Below are 13154 nucleotides of genomic sequence, written 5' to 3'. Positions count from 1 at the left end.
AGAGGTCCGAAGTCTCCCAATGGGAACGGGCCGAGCTTCGGAGACACTGGATTGTCGTCGTCGTCGTTGTTGTTGTCGCGCTAAAGTAGAAATGGGGAGGGGAGATTGGAGGGATTGCGTGGGCCATTGAGAAGTCGACTTGTGCGCGAACACATGGCAAGCGTGTGTATGAGCCAAGTGGGCGAGCAGCAAATGAGGCGAGCAAGAGACAGGAGATAGAGTGTGTCTGTGAGAGAGAGAGAGAGAGAGAGAGAGAGGGGAGGCTGGTAGCGGGGAAGGCCGACCAGCTGGCAGAGTTCCCACCGCCCAACACATGGACACACACACTTGGACTGCAACCCACCTGCAGCTAGCGGGGGGTCGTCCCATCAAAGCCTCACCCTCACCGTCCTCACCGTCAGTCAGCGCACAACACAGCACAGCTTGGACGGCAGACAAAGACAAGACACAAGACGAACTGTGGACCCGCGGCTGGCGGCAGCGGGAGCCTTTTCTTCCATCTCCTCTTCTGACTCCCATCTCTCCAGCTCAGCCCCCAAGTTCTTATTTCAACCTGTCTTGTCACTCACGTACCGTACCGTACATGCATCCTCCATCCAAATTCCCATAGGACGCTTGTTTCCCCCTCCAACACCCCAACACCCCCCCCCCCTGCTTTACCCGCTGCTGTGCTACCCCAACACAACGACAATACTGGTCGCCATACCGCACATACACACTCTACTCTTACTCTATCTAGTCGTCGTCGCGCTTCGTTCATCTCGCCTGGGAGGCAGGCATGCGCACTGCCATTAGCAGGAACAGCAGCAGCAGCACCGCCCCTCTCTCGCACCGCTTCTCCATCTCGACCCACGCCGCCGCCACTACAGTCGCGGACGGAACGGGCGCCGATTCTCCGGCCCTGTCTTGCTGATTAGGCGCCGCCCTTGCTCAGGGAGCACACATGTCGACCACCAACACGCTGCACATTCCTGGGCCGCGATGTTGCTGTGGCAGCCCCGACTGCGTCTTTCTGGCTCATAATGGCAGACTCCTCGAAGGCCTGGAGCGGGACGTGTCCAAAGCTGCACAGCTGGGCCAAGTATGTGCCCCGGCCATGACGGCTGCCCACGCCTGGCTGCTACGCCGCTCACAAATTACCCTCATCTGCGAGCCATGCCGCTGACCTTTGCCCTGCAGGCTCTTCTAGTCCGCCATGAGGCCTATGTCGCCGACTCGGAACGCGAGCGCAAGGAGATGCTCTCCACCATTGCAACCCTCGAGCGCGAGAAACTCGAGCTCGAGGCCAAGAATGCCGAGACCATCAAGGCGAACCGCGACCTGCTCGACCGCCTCGAAAACCTCAACGAAGCCGTCACCAACTCGGACGCCCACATCAAGGCCCTCAGCGACACCCTACGCTCCACTGAAGAGGAAGTCGAGCGCCTGACGGCTCTGGCCGCCCGCACCAACCAACTGGAACAACAGCTACTGGATCTCGAGCTCTCGCAGTCGCAGCTACAGAACAGCCTGGATGCCAAATGCATTGAAGAACGCACGGCCATCCAAAGATGGAAGACTGCCGAGCGAACCATTGGAAGTCTGCAAGACCAAATCGACCGCATCGAAAAGGAGTCACGCGAAGAGCGCAAGCGGCATGTTGAAGTCGTGGCCCGCATGGAGCGACGAATGGTAGTCGAGGGCGAGCTCAGTTCGGCAGCAAACAGACTCAAGGCAAAGGCAGGGCAGGACAAGCCCGGCGGCACCAATGTCGTCTCGCACTTTGTAAAGGACATTCTACTGGACAACGCGAACCTGCAACATGGCATATTGGAACTTCGGGAAATGCTCACCAATTCGAACGAGGAAGTCGAGCGACTGCGTGACCAACTCAAAATCCATCAGCCTGTATCTCCATCACCTCAAGAGGACCAGTCTGCACCGTCACTGCAGAAGGAACTGGGTCTGGAAGGAGAGGCGATTATGAATCAGGAGGTGCACATCCATCACCACTACCACGGACCCAAGATCACCAAGAACCTACCCAAGCCAACAGCACCGCGAAGACCGAAGAAGAAGCGATTTTCCCTCGGACCTACCCACTTTGACCCGCCTCCACCACTCGATCGTTCCTCTACCGCTGCTATCCTCAACTCTACCGCGGTCACCGTGCCCAACTCACATCGCTGGTCGCAGGCTTCGACTCTGACGCCTGGCTCGTTCTGCGGCTCACCCACATCAGATTCGCACCGTGGCTCCATGTATGACCGAGTTTTTAGTGACGCTGCATACGACTCATCACGGCCCACTAGTCCGCCTGACTCCATCGACATGCATTCTCCTATGTTTGGACCTACCAGATCTGATATCAGCTCGGATCGCGATCTCACATCGAAACACCGACGAAGATCTTCACGCAGTTTGAAGCCGCCTGGTGTAGCAACAATTCGCAGCAGTAGTACGCCAATAGCCATGGTGTTCAAGAGCAGTCCTGCTACAGCTATTGTTTCGGCCGTTAGTCCCGCCAATTCTCTGTCTAATGACTACCTTGCGCTTTCCTCCTCGCCACCATCGCAACCTCAAGCGGCGATACCAGAAGAGAATGAGGATTCCCCTCACCTCACGCCAGAAGCCTCGACAATGACTTCTCCTGAGATGGAGGCGAATGAATTCGTCCCCGCAATGACGCCCATGAGACCCACGTTGCGCCGCCACGCTTCTCACGAATCTCTTATATCAGTATCCGGCATGGATATCCACACCTTACAGTCGAGACCATCGCAGCTCTTCTACTCCTCTCGCCTTCCATCGCCTGGCAACGCAGGATCCGTGGGGCCTGAACTCACTCCATGGACTGCCACCGCGCACGGCACCCTGTCACGCAACAACTTCGACAGCAGCACTCTCAGCCGCACCCTACTCAACTCAAGCACCGCGACGCAGAAACGCGGGCCGCGAAAAAGCGACGGCCCAAGCCCGACCTCAAGCAACACCGGCCTCGGCAGAAAAGTGGGAGGCTGGGTGTTTGGCAAATGGGGCGCCACGCCCGCTCCCGCTCCCACTCCCGCTGAATCTTCCCGTCCTGCTAGTATCCAGTCTCAGGAGACGCAGTCAACACAGAGCACGGCCACCACGACCAACACCACGGCGACGACGGCGGATGCGGCGAAGAAGAAGGCGGATCGGCTGAAGCTTCGCGCTTCGGGCGTGAATCAGTCGGGGCCCATGTGGGGCTACTTTGACATTCCTGAGACTCCGACCAATATCGTCGTGCAGGATTATGATGCTGATGCGCTTGGGGAGGCGCTGGCGGAGGAGATGACGCGGTGACGCGGTGATGTGGATGGGGGGTGGTTGATTGAATGTTTTGGGGGACGGGTGAAGATTGCATATTCATGGATACTGGAGTTTTTTTTTCTTTTTTTTTCTTAGGTTACTGGGGTTTTGGGGGCTGGATTGGACCACACTGGACATGGACTCTGAATGAAGTCTTTTTTTTTTATCTTTTTTTTTTCCTTTGTGATTGGATCCCCTTGGGGGTGGATTTTGAGGATTAGTGGATAGACTTTGGAGTGAGAATGAGATTTGAGATTGAGATTTGAGAATGAGACTTGAGACTTGAGACTTGCAGATGAGATTGAATCTCTCTCGCCCATCGTATATTATCAAGACTTCAGCTGTAGAGCTGTCCATGTCTACGCTGGTTTTCTTTTGCTTTCTTGTTGATTTTGGGGGGGGGGAGTGTGGTGCATGTGTGTATTTGAATGTGTACACTTGAACATTGTGTTGCTTCTCATGTTTTTATTTTCTTCTTCTTCTTCTTCTTCTTCTTCTGATGATGATGATGATGATGATGATGATGATGATGATGATGATGAAAAAACACTACGTTGGGATTATTTGTGTGTAGGGAGGTAGGGAGGTAGGGAGGCAGGCAGGCAGGCAGGCAGGCAGGCGAGTAGGTAGATAGTCTAGTACGTTGATAGTTATCTTTATTTCTTGTTCTTGTTCTGTTTGAAGATACATGCATCTACACGACAGTCTTCTACCATCTGCTCTTCCACCCGCTCCCACCCGCTCCCACCTCCTCACCTCCCAATCCACCAATCCACCTCCTCTTCTACCCACCACCAAGCCCATATCCCCTCAACCACCTCAACTCCCTAGCCTGCTGCTCCAACGCCCTCCTCATCTCCCCACTATACCGCCTCTCGCGCTCCCAATCCCCACCGAGCCGCTCGACAGCATCGACCCAGACGTCAGCGTCAAACGGCGGGGCGCCAAAGCCCAGGAGGCCGAGCTTGCCGTCGCCGGTCCAGAGTACGAGATTCTCTTGGTCGGTTGACGGGGCAGCGGCGGCGGCGGCGCCGGTGGTGGTGGTGATGTTCCGCCACGTGGGCACAATTTTCTGCACAATGTCGTCGTGGGTGGTTGGGTGTGCGGTGTGCGGGTGGATAAGCAGGCGTTCGTTGGCAGGGGCTGGATCGCGGGGTTCGGGGACAATGTCCAAGTCGCCCTGGGCGTTGAGTTGGTTGATGTTGAAGCTGCGCACGGGTGTCACGGCGTCGCGCTCGACCCATTTGAGCACGCCGTCGGCGTCGGCAAAGACCAGTCTGGTGCCATGGCTGGCCACGGCCAGCAGTTTCGACCGGCTCGCCGACTGGCGGTTCTGGTAGAAGAGGGAGCCGGCGTTGGCGGCGGCGGCGGTGGTGCGCGCCTCGCTCGAGTTGATGCCCGCGTTGGGTTCGCTGGAGAGGCTGTAGAGTTCGAGGGAGCCTTTGCCCTTGTACTCGCCGGCTGCGATGAGCGTGTGGCCCTGGATTTCCTTGGCTTGGCGGAGGCGCGCCGGTGAGGCGTACGGGCGGTTGAGACGCAGGGCCGGGGGCAGAAACGGGTAGGGTAAGGCGGTGATGCAGGAGAGCCGGGCGCCCGAGTGAATGGTGCCGCGGAGACGGGGGAAGTAGCGGCGGTCAAAGTTGAGCATCGAGGTGAAGCGGCCGGCGACCCAGATGTCGCCGTTGTTGTCCCAGGCGCGAGAGCTGGGCAGGTGCAAGATGGAGAGCGCGCCGGGCTGGGAGAGCGAGACGTGGCCGCCAAAGTCGCCGGTGGCGAGGCGCGAGAAGGATAGGTCTGTTGCGCCGCCGATGAGTTCGCAACGGATGGCCGAGGGGACGATAGGCGGCTTGCGGGAGTCGTGCAGATGGAGTGTCCAGTTCGTTCCCACGGTCAGAGGGGTACTGTGCTGGGCTTCTGACAGCGCTGTGATGGGGAACGGAAAGGGCGTTCTCGAGACAATTTGCAGAGTGTTGAGGTCGACCTCGTTCAACATGTTCTGCACTGCGAAGAACCCCTTCTTAGTGACGCTGTCAAGACTGACACACTCGACTGCCCCGGTATCCGTCATGATAGTCTGACTCTGCTCCAGTCTCGTATTCATATCCAGATCCGAGCCCTTGCCCGACAACAGCCCAATCTCACTGCTGTCCAAGCAGCGACCCTGCGTTTCACTCCTCGCTCTTACATCCCAAATCTTGATCCTCCCATCCTCCATCGGCGCAACCACTTTCTCCGCCTGCCCCTCCTGATCGAATAAGACGCCCACCCCAGTCGCTTCCCTCCGCACAGCACCTCCACTACTGCCCTCTTCCTCGGCAATCCCCCCCGCGTCCTGAAACCACCGGACCTTGACATCGGCATGACGATCCACAAACTCTTTATACCAATCCACCTTCTCGCTAGTATAACTCGGATCCCAATTCGCCAGCAACACCCTCTCCCTCTTCTGCTTGTTCACCTCCTCTTGCAGCGCAGGGCCCGACGCACTGCTATTATCCGTGCTACCATTGTGCCTACTCGCCAGCGTCGCGGAGCGTAACAGTTCTAAAATGCGTGGATCAATTGCCGCAGTCGCATGCGGCGAGGAGGCCAGACGGCGGCGACGCTGCTCTGTTGCAGAGTGGGAGAAGCAGAGAGATTTCCAGAGGGTAGAGTCGCGCGAGAGGCGGTGAAAGTTTGTTGATACGAGTGCGAGGTTGGATAGCGCGCTGGGTTCAAGAACTGTAGGCAGGGGAAAGGGGGCGGTTAGAGGGGCGTTCTGATCATGTCGGTGGTGGTGATGGGAAGGGAGGACATACATGTGATGATGTGAAGGAGGAGCTCATCAGGGAGCTGGTCCATCTTGAACGAGGGAATATGCGTACATGAGTGGTCGTATCAGAGTACAGTAACAAGAAGCAAAACGATCGGGCTATGCCATGTGGATGGAGAGCAATGTTGGATGCGACGTGGCTTATCTTTTGACTTGTCCTGAGGCCGAGGGCAAGGGTTGACGACATGTCTGAAGGGAGCGGGACATGACTCGCCGACACATGCGCCCCCGCACCTTCACTATACTGCTTTGGGAATGACGCTGCAAGGGCAAAGGCCGGGCTGCGCTTTTCTCCAAGTCCTGCCCTTTCTTGACATGGTAACCTTGGATCATTCTTCACACTTCGTCCACATTCGATAGCCCGCCCTATCAGCATAACGGCAAACGGCACATCTTAAAAAAAATTCCATTAATAGGCTTCAAGGCTTCAATTCCACCAAAAAGGGAATGATATACAACGAAAATGGTATCTCGCCTTCTCCTGGTTGTGACGGACAAATGGGGTCAAAGTATACACATCCATGTACATTTCGACTTGCGAAAATCCTCTCATGCTCTCAGAACATCAACTGAATATAGATGTCATTATGTACCTTGGCTTTCGGTCGGCGTGGGCGGTGCTAGAAAATTAAGTAGTCTATGTCCGAACTTGCTTCTCCAGGTCCTCTAGCGGTGTTTTGATCGAAGGCAGCTCTGTGGCCGGGTCCGACGGCCTGTACGGTTGATACGACTGTGGCGCCTCCTCATTCTTCTCATCCACCGATCGCAAGACGCTTGTGTCTGCCAACTCAATTGCATTGGCATGCGTGTTGGCGAATGCTGCCTGACCGTGTGCTGGCGAGTACTGCGGAGGACCATTGGTCCAGGTCTCGCGCTCCGCGCTGCCTCCTCCCAACCCAACCGTGTCGGGCGCAAAGGGAGTACCGTGGCCAGGCTGGAAGCCCTGTCCCGCCGGAAGTTCTGCATGACCGTTGATTGTGGATATGGTCCTTCCTGCGCCCAAAGGGTTGCCGTCGATTTCTGCAGTACCCAGTCGTGATTGTCGGAATACCTGCTTCTGGCCTGGTTTCGCTGCGGCACCACCTCCAAAGTTGGGCGAAGTAGGACTGTCGCCGGTGAGTTCGGGAGTCTCCTGGTACGGGTGGGCTTTTTGGTTGCGACGTTTGCGCCAGACCCAGAAGAAGAGACCTGCGAGGGCAAGGACAAGAGGAATGCCGACGGCGCAACCGACAATCACTCCCAGGTTGCTGTTTCCGCCGTCTGATGAGGAAGGGACATCGGTGGCTGGTCCCGTGTTGGCAGTTGGGGTTGGCGTTATGATGCTGGTGACCACTATGGTAGCCACACCGGCGGAGCCCGAAGATATGCTGGTTGCGACCGAAGTGAAGGGCACAGGCGGGGAAACCGAAACTGCATCCGGGGTCACAGATGGTTGGCGGGAGCCTGCTGATGTCGCCGGGCTGACTGAGGTTGCTGTCGGTGACATGGGAGAGCCTCCGTTCCCGCCTGGGCCCGAGGTTGCTAGGCCAGAGATGGTGGCTAGGTTGGGTGCCGTCGAAGCTTGACGAGCGCCTATGGTTGCATATGCGGTACCTTCTGCAAGTGAAAAGAACGGGCGTGGTGAAGGACTCTCTTGACAGCAATTCACATTTTGGGCGTCGGCATTACAGCACCACTGATCGTCGTGGTTGGAGCACTGTGTTATGGATTCAGCACCGCCAGCAAGGCCAGCTGTACCCGTTAGCCGACATGGTGAGAGGTAGTGGTATCACGATATAACCTACAGTAGGTGCACATGTTCGAGGCACATCCCGGCGACTCCCAGTCCTGGTCCGTGCAACTGTATCGTCCATACAGCTTGGTAGGAGGATAGTGGCAAAGACCATTGTCGAGACACTCCCAGTTGTCAGGACAACAGGCCGAACCCTCTGCTGTAGAGCATGGCTTCTCTGTGTCTGGCGCCCTGCTTCGATTAGGGTAATCTGCGACAGTCAGTACTTTGAGGAGTGCGACAACATGTATGTGCGACATACAGCATTGTTGGCCGGCCGCCTGTGCCGCAACAGCAGCAATGGCAGCAGCGCGCAGCCATATGGATCTAGGAGGCATGTCGGGCGACAGAAGGATCAGGTAGCTCAGTCTGTCCAAGAAGAGGTGGCGAGGCAAGGGCCTCGATCGAAGCCTGCGATCAAAGAAGGTGAGCCCTGTGGCTGGGGTGGATCCAAGCGGGCAAGGTGAAGGGAAAGCAGCAGCAAAGGGGAGAGAGGGAAAAGTACACTTGGGTGACGCAGGACGAGAAAGCAAACTCTCTCGATCAAGCCAGAATGATGACAGGGCTGGGGACACCAAAAAGAGAAAAAGAGAAAAAAGACAAGAGAGAGAGAGAGAGAGAGAGAGCGAGCCTGTAAGCAAACTGGACTAGTCGTCTAGCATGAATTACATTACTGCGAGATGATCACAGCGGCGTCTTTCCTATAGCGTGCGTGCACACCCATAGCGTGCGACCGTTGGGTGCACCATCATCCATCTCCACCATCACCATCCCCATCACCATCACCATCACTTCTCTTCCTCGTCCTCCTTCTCTCCCCTCACCCCCTCCTACCCACACACACACACACACACCCCCATCTTCTCGACGAGGCTACAAAGGACAATTGGGCCTTCTCGGAAGCCCCGTGTAGCCGTGCGAGGTTTGTTGCCAGCCTTTGGTTTTGCCGAAGTAGGGAAAGCACGGTCACGGTGAGGTCATTCTTCACCTCTTGTCCCTGCGCTAGCATCCGTATTGCCACTGAAACGGGCTAGCCGGAGACTCCAACACTGTCGCACTGCCCGTCGATCCCCATCCTCCCCCCCCCCCTTCCCCTCGCACTCGCGGATGCAGCGCCGAAGCAGCTGTCAAGCTTGTCAAGTGTAGGTTGTTGGAATGTGGAATCTGGGAAAGAGAAATTACGCTTTGCCCCCTTCTTCCTCTTCTTCGCTGCCCGTCATGGTCATGATGCAAAAGATTTCAAAACTACCCAAGAAGAAAACATCCGACTCCATCCATCATCATCATCATCATGATTCAAGACAGGACGGCAATGCGACACTGCGAGACAGACAGGACCGACCATGGCAAACCTGCTTTCTGCGCACGCATCGCCCATTCAACATGCGAATGGCAAAAAGCGTTTTACCCATGTGCGATACCACCAACCTGTTAATTGTACTCTAACCAACATCTATCCAATCGTAACGAGATCGCTTGGGGGAGAATACGCCATGTCAACCATCCAAAGCTCCGCGGCTTCCCATTCTCTGCTCCCTTGCCAGCGCACCCAACAAACCAACAACAAAAGCCAAGGGGAAATAGAAATCATCGCTCGTACTCTCAAGTCACTGGCTGCACACTAGCGGGCGAGCGAGAGGCGAGAGGCGAGAGGCGAATGTAGCGCGAGCTTCAGTACCTACGAAATAATACGGAGGGAAGCAACTCTAGTCATGCAACGAACCACACTGTCAAGTCTCACACGCCGCAGAGCAAAATAGAAACCCCAGAGTCAAAACAAGAACCTTTCTTCTTCCCCTTTCGGCCCGTCTTCTCTGCCTGCAACCGTTGCTTCCATGCTCGCGGCGATAAGCTTGACCACACCCTGCGCTAGACACCGTTTTGCTGGGCCGAGGGGAGGGATCATCGCCTTGTTTCTATTTTTGAACACTTGATCAGATCGTGCTCGTGCTTTTGCCCGTCGAAATTCAAAAAAAATCTTCCCATGTCATGTTCTCGCTCGCCCGTTCTTCAACAGATTCGTTTCGATTTCATGTTGTACAGGTATGCTAAGCCGGTTGCACACTTATTGCTTCACCACATCACCTGTGTACCCAGTCCAGTCTACATACTCTCAAACCCGCGCCGCCCACAGTCCTGTACCCACCCCACCCACGCAACACTCCAACCCCCACCCTCTCCATCTGACTAATCCAATCTCGGCCCCCCCACACCCTACATACCACCGAACACAAGGTACAAGTACCTGTACCTATTCCAGGGGCACTGTGGAGAAGAAGAAGAAGAAGAAACAACCCCATGTACACAGTTGTATGAACTCTCCTATACGGTAGGCTACCCGATGACCTGTCCCTGGGCCCTCCTTCTCCACATAATGCACATATTGTACACTGTGTAGTGTACATCCGCCTACCCAGATGAAAACAATTGGGGTTTCCGGAGTCCCGGCGCCCCACGCTTCTTGTCTGCGTGCGCTGCGTTGGAAAGATGTAACCAGCCTACTCTGCATGCACACGTCCACAGTACCTGTACTGCCTCAACTCAGGTACGGTATAATACCCGACCCACCCTGCAATCCCCGCTCGTGCTGTAGCATCTTTTGTCAGAAAGGCCAGTGAAATGCAGGCCGTGGTGTGGAGTTTGCAGTGTACGGTGTTGGGGCTTGGGGATTGGGGATTAGGAATTAGGAACCAGGGACTTGGAATCATACACGAGACGCTAAACACTAGACACTAGACACTAGACACTAGACACTAGACACTAGACACTAGACACTAGACACAACTATACACTAGACACAACTATACACTGGACACAACTATACACTAGACACAACTATACACTAGACACAACTATACACTAGACACAACTATACACCAACCCCCAAAGAAACCATCCAGCACAACTGTTCACACTACTAGTAAAACAGCACAAAACATGCATAAGCCACATGCACATGTTGCATCAAAAGAAAAAGCCACGCCACAACGTCAATCTCCCACCCACGACTTCCCTCATCCCCACTTCCCCCCTCCCTGACCCCGGCAAAACCCCCCATTTTCACCGTTTTCCTGTTACAGTACAGTACAGTGCCTGTCTCATCATCCGCCCTGCCTCGTCCCATGCTACACTGTCTTGGCGGCGTACTAGCTATCCTTTGGGAATACATGGGTGTGTGCACTGTGCGTGTTTGTCTGTGCTTAGCCATCTGTCTCTCTCTCTCTCTCTCTCTCTCTCTCTCTCTAGGTGTGGGTGTGTGTCGGTACATGTGTATGGGTTGAAAATTGGGATTAAACACCGCATAACAAAGCCAAGCAAAGAAGAAACCAAGATTCAAAACACATCACGCTGGAATTGCTGGGTTTCGGGGGGAACGAGGGGTTGAAGGGGGAATGGTACTTGCATGGCTTATTGGTCCAACATTAAACGCCGGCCAACAAACGCGCTGAAATGGGCAGCCGCGTCCCCCGCCTTCCAAGCCAACATGTGGATCGAGGGGTTTCTGGTTCCCGCGGTGGTGTGTCTGTGGAGGGGATGGGGATGATGGCGAGTATAACACAAGAGCGTAAATGAGAAACTGTGTTGGATGCGGCACTTGTCTTTGTAAGCATAGGCAATGGACACATTCATCACACATGAATGAAAAGGTAGGTTATAGCATAATCAATCTTTTACCGAGTTCACATCTCACTTTGCACAATGCAGCGTGCTTGGAAGCTTTCATCATGGAGATTTCTTCTTTCATTCAAAGGATAAATCCCTCTTATATAAACTCATGTGCAGAAGGGTGGCCTCGCATTCCAGCAAAAGGCACACAAACCAGCCAACCCATCTTTCAGGCCCGGCACTATCCTCCTCATCATGTTCGTTATAAAAGTCATCGCTGTCGAATGGAAAAGCGAAACGCCTAGTGGCCGATCATGGGGCCCTTGGAGTCGTTGGTGATGCCAATGCGCTCGGAGTTCTAGAACAAGAATGATCAGTATGAAGCAGTGATATAAAGGCATCACAAGGATACAACATACCTCGCTCGACTGCACAGAGCCAGAGGTGAGGATCTTCTTGATGATCTCATCCTCGTTTGAAGTGCCGAATTCATTCTCCAGTTGTTGCTTGCTGGCCGTGTTTAGGATGCCCTGCTTGCCGTGCCTAGGAATCATATGGTTAGAGTCATGTCTTTGGCAGCACCCAGCCGTTGTCTTCTTTGTACACTCTGCTTGAGATCACAGCGGGGTAAGCCAGTACTTACTCAGGTACCAGAATCTTCCAGCCAGCAACTACGCTCGTAAGTGGGATACTCGAGTCTGCCTTCCACTTCTTGAGTTCCTCCTCGCTGTCAATAAAGACTGTGAACTGGTCGCCGCTGCTGCCCTTGTAGAAGACCTGGGTTTGTTGGGCGTTACCGCGAGCCATCTTGTGGGTTGCTGTGGGTGCGTGTGTATCTGGTAATGGGTATATGTGTATGAGAGTTTAGCGTAGCGAGATCCTAGGATACAAAAGGGCTGTGTATCGTGTATGGAACTGTGTTTCTGTGTCTGGAGGGGAAAGCTCTAGAGGGTGAGGGGCTTAATAGAGCTCGTGAGCTATGACAACTACGTCATTTGCCAAGATCACTCCAGTGTGGAGAGGGCCACGACTGCAAGCTGGGCTGGACCCATTTCCCTCACTTTGTTTGGACAAGTAGGAGCATCGAGGCTGCAATGCGGCTCTGGGCCTTTCTTTGAGGCTCTAGCGTTGCCGTTGTCGGCTGTGTCGCCGCGATATCCTGTGTTGACCTGGGACAGCATGGTGGTTTGCGTCCAGCATCGCACAAAATTGTTCAACAACGCCAGCAACGAAGAAATGCATGACATGGCTACTTGCAGGCTTGAAGTACAATTATGAAGCCTTGATTGCTACTATCCAAATATTACGCTTGCTTGCAACGTGCATATACCATCTCAGCGTGAGATCGCGTGCCCATCACACAAGACCGCATCCTATGACGTCATACCGTTCCTCTCCAAAGTTCAATCTGGCTTTGCGGGTGCCTTGCAGTAATTCTCATGGCTTTCCTGATCGGCATCATGTTTTGCGAATCATTTCAGTCCTTGTATTCAAAGTGTGTCGATGTAACAGATCGCTATGTGTGCTCGCAGTACTTGCTGTTGGTCGCATCAATAAAGCGTGATTCGTGACTTCGTGAAAATCCTCCATGATCCAAAATAAAACGTGACCAAAGCCATTTCTCTCAAACTTGAACGCCTGTACTCGATC

General features: G+C 54.6%; 4 protein-coding genes across 4 annotated transcripts; 1 reads left to right on the top strand and 3 right to left on the bottom strand.

The window, feature by feature from the left end:
* Positions 1–341: 341 nt before the first annotated feature.
* Positions 342–3956, top strand: IAQ61_000992 (uncharacterized protein). The gene is made up of 2 exons (XM_003841256.2): positions 342–1081; positions 1180–3956. The coding sequence occupies exons 1-2, from the start codon at positions 944–946 to the stop codon at positions 3307–3309; spliced, it is 2268 nt and encodes a 755-aa protein (XP_003841304.2). The 5' UTR covers positions 342–943; the 3' UTR covers positions 3310–3956.
* Positions 3957–4087: 131 nt separating this feature from the next.
* On the bottom strand, positions 4088–6286 carry IAQ61_000991 (uncharacterized protein). The gene is made up of 2 exons (XM_066094918.1): positions 6114–6286; positions 4088–6036 (listed from the first exon to the last, which is right to left on the bottom strand). Exons 1-2 carry the CDS (start codon positions 6154–6156, stop codon positions 4100–4102), a joined length of 1980 nt encoding a protein of 659 aa, XP_065955226.1. The 5' UTR covers positions 6157–6286; the 3' UTR covers positions 4088–4099.
* A 478-nt stretch (positions 6287–6764) lies between these two features.
* On the bottom strand, positions 6765–8236 carry IAQ61_000990 (uncharacterized protein; the record flags this gene model as incomplete). Its single annotated transcript, XM_066094917.1, has 3 exons — positions 6765–7858; positions 7912–8109; positions 8161–8236. The coding sequence occupies 3 exons, from the start codon at positions 8234–8236 to the stop codon at positions 6765–6767; spliced, it is 1368 nt and encodes a 455-aa protein (XP_065955225.1).
* Positions 8237–11572: 3336 nt separating this feature from the next.
* On the bottom strand, positions 11573–12603 carry IAQ61_000989 (uncharacterized protein). Its single transcript, XM_003841261.2, has 3 exons — positions 12148–12603; positions 11924–12047; positions 11573–11862 (listed from the first exon to the last, which is right to left on the bottom strand). The coding sequence occupies exons 1-3, from the start codon at positions 12309–12311 to the stop codon at positions 11806–11808; spliced, it is 345 nt and encodes a 114-aa protein (XP_003841309.1). The 5' UTR covers positions 12312–12603; the 3' UTR covers positions 11573–11805.
* Between the last annotated feature and the right edge of the window lie 551 nt (positions 12604–13154).

This window comes from Plenodomus lingam (genome assembly GCF_022343315.1).
Source record: "Plenodomus lingam strain CAN1 chromosome Unknown contig_11, whole genome shotgun sequence".
NCBI classification, from domain to species: Eukaryota; Fungi; Ascomycota; class Dothideomycetes; order Pleosporales; family Leptosphaeriaceae; genus Plenodomus; species Plenodomus lingam.
Note: the sequence above shows the minus strand (reverse complement) of the source record. Positions and strands in the feature narration are given on the sequence as shown.